The sequence below is a fragment of the Engraulis encrasicolus genome, chromosome 9 (genome assembly GCF_034702125.1).
Source record: "Engraulis encrasicolus isolate BLACKSEA-1 chromosome 9, IST_EnEncr_1.0, whole genome shotgun sequence".
Taxonomy (NCBI): domain Eukaryota; kingdom Metazoa; phylum Chordata; class Actinopteri; order Clupeiformes; family Engraulidae; genus Engraulis; species Engraulis encrasicolus.
In genome coordinates, this window is record NC_085865.1 from 43808694 (window position 1) to 43811193 (window position 2500).

The following is a 2500-nucleotide window of genomic DNA, read 5'->3' on the forward strand; positions in this document are numbered from 1 at the left end:
CCCTCTCTCCGTTCAGAGTCTGTAGCAATGTGTGTATGTTTGCGTGTGTGTGTGTGTGTGTGTGTGTGTGTGTGTGTGTGTGTGTGTGTGTGTGTGTGTGTGTGTGTGTGTGTGTGTGTGTGTGTGTGTGTGTGTGTGTGTGTGTGTGTGTGTGTGCGTGCGTGTGTGTGCGTGTGTGTGTGTGTGTGTGTGTGTGGCTATGTGTGTGTGTGGCTGTGTGTGTGTGTGTGTGTGTGTGTGTGTGTGTGTGTGTGTGTGTGTGTGTGTGTGTGTGTGTGTGTGTGTGTGTGTGTAGTGTGAGGTACTAGACCTGCCTTGAGTGAAGCGAGATGGATGGCCTCCTCTCTGTCATGAAGCTGCAGCTGGAACTTCTGCAGAACGTCCTCAGTGCTCCTGATCTGTGGATGTGGAGGGACACAAGAAGGATAAGGAGGACGGATGTGTGTGTGTGTGTGTGTGTGTGTGTGTGTGTGTGTGTGTGTGTGTGTGTGTGTGTGTGTGTGTGTGTGTGTGTGTGTGTGTGTGTGTGTGTGTGTGTGTGTTTGCATGCGAGTGTGCATGCATGCATGCGTATGTGAATATGTCGTTTAGAAGGGCAATCAAAAAGGTAAAAGAAAATCTGTCTGGTGAGATGATGAGAACAAGAAATAAGCAGGAAGAGGAGATGACATGCACTGTAATGAATGAATATAAAGACAACAGACAAGGGAAAAGACAAAGGCACAGATCAAGTCAGAATGCGTGGGAGAGAAAGTATGAGCCTAAGTATGACAGAAAAAGGAGTGTGTGTGTGCATTTGTATGACAAAGAGAGAAAAGAGGAGCGTATGTATGTATGTCTGTGTGTGGGAGAGATGGATCTCTGAGTGTGTGTGTGTGTGTGTGTGTGTGTGTGTGTGTGTGTGTGTGTGTGTGTGTGTGTGTGTGTGTGTGTGTGTGTGTGTGTGTGTGTGTGTGTGTGTGTGTGTATGTGTGTGTGTGTGTGTGTGTGTGTGTGTGTGCACGCGCGCGCACACACAGGGTTGTATGTGCGTGTGTGTGTGGGCAAGATGGATGTGTGCAGGGTATGTGTGTGTGTGTTAGTGCGAGTATATGTGAATATGTGTGAGCATGCGTTCGTACGTGTGTGTGCATATGAACATGTGTGTGTGTGTGTACGTACGGTATGTGTGTGAGAGATGAATGTGACGTGATGTGATGTAATGTGTGCAGGGGGTGTGAGAGAGTGCAGACCTCGGTGCTGAAGATGTCCTGCTGGCTCTGTGTGCTGAGGGCCTGGGCCTGCAGGCGGGCCTGCAGACGGGCCCTCTCCTCCACACCCTCACGGTGCCTCTCCTGCAGCCTGGACAGGGCCTCCGCCTGGGAATGCACCACGCGCTCCAGCCTCACCACCTACAGGACACACACACACACACACACACACACACACACACACACACACACACACACACACACACACACACACACACACACACACGTCATGGTCATGGTCAGGACTCACACACACACACACACACACACACACACGTCATGGTCAGGACTCACACACACACACACACACACACACACACACACACACACACACACACACACACACACACACACACACACACACACACACACACACACACACACACACACACACTCACTTAGATTCATATGCACGCATGGCCACAAACGCACATGCGTACACACACATGCACTCACTCAAACACACACACACACACACACACACACATACACACACACATACACACACACACAGACAGAACTTCTTTCCATGTTCAAATGGATGTCTGCCAATTACCTTGTTATTCTTAACCAACCAATCAACACCAGGAGTAGCAACGAGCCACGAGCATCCATCCAAAACCTGGAGCAAAGCTCTAACCAAATTCAATGTGATGACCAACAGGCCACTTACGCAGTAGATATTATCCATCTTTTCCACGCTGTGATAAAAACTCCATTATCACCCATTGTAAGATGGTACAAGCTATTGATTGAAAATGCTGTCTAATTAGCTATGCCCAGCAAGAGATCAATTTAAAACAAAAAAACACCCAATCAAACTGCCTCCCACTGGGGCAGCGGAACACCTTCGCTAAGCCAGTCACCACCACACCCACACCTGCTGCCAATTTACCCCAGCAGCACTCTAGCTCACCAGGGTACCAATTACTGGGACCTGCCCCTCTGCGGAGGGCGTCCTAACTAACTGCTCCTCGATTCTTTCTTTTGGCTCTTTGCGTTTGTGAACTTTTTGAGGTCACGGACAGTAACTCTTGGTTTGTAGAGCTTTGTTTTATTGCCAGGGTTGTGTTAATTCTACAAGAAACAAGAGTGGTTGGTGTTGGGACTACTTAAATAGTCTGCTTTTGGATTTAGCTTTCTGTGTTTAATTACTGTGCCAAAGTAAGGCAATCAGCACCTTGACTGCCAACAAGTATACATTTAAAATAGCAATCTCTTAATACGTTCAAGTTACTATAAGTTCAAGT

At 48.1% G+C, this 2500-nt stretch overlaps 1 protein-coding gene across 1 annotated transcript in view; it reads right to left on the bottom strand.

Annotated features, from left to right (window-relative positions):
• LOC134455290 (trichohyalin-like) overlaps window positions 1–2500 on the bottom strand; it is a 201079-nt gene that overhangs the window by 134506 nt on the left and 64073 nt on the right. Inside the window, exons 7-8 of the mRNA XM_063206311.1 lie at window positions 1233–1391; window positions 315–398 (exon numbers count right to left, since the gene is read on the bottom strand). Coding sequence (XP_063062381.1) covers window positions 315–398; window positions 1233–1391 — 243 coding nt within the window. The remainder of the gene's footprint in view (window positions 1–314; window positions 399–1232; window positions 1392–2500) is intronic.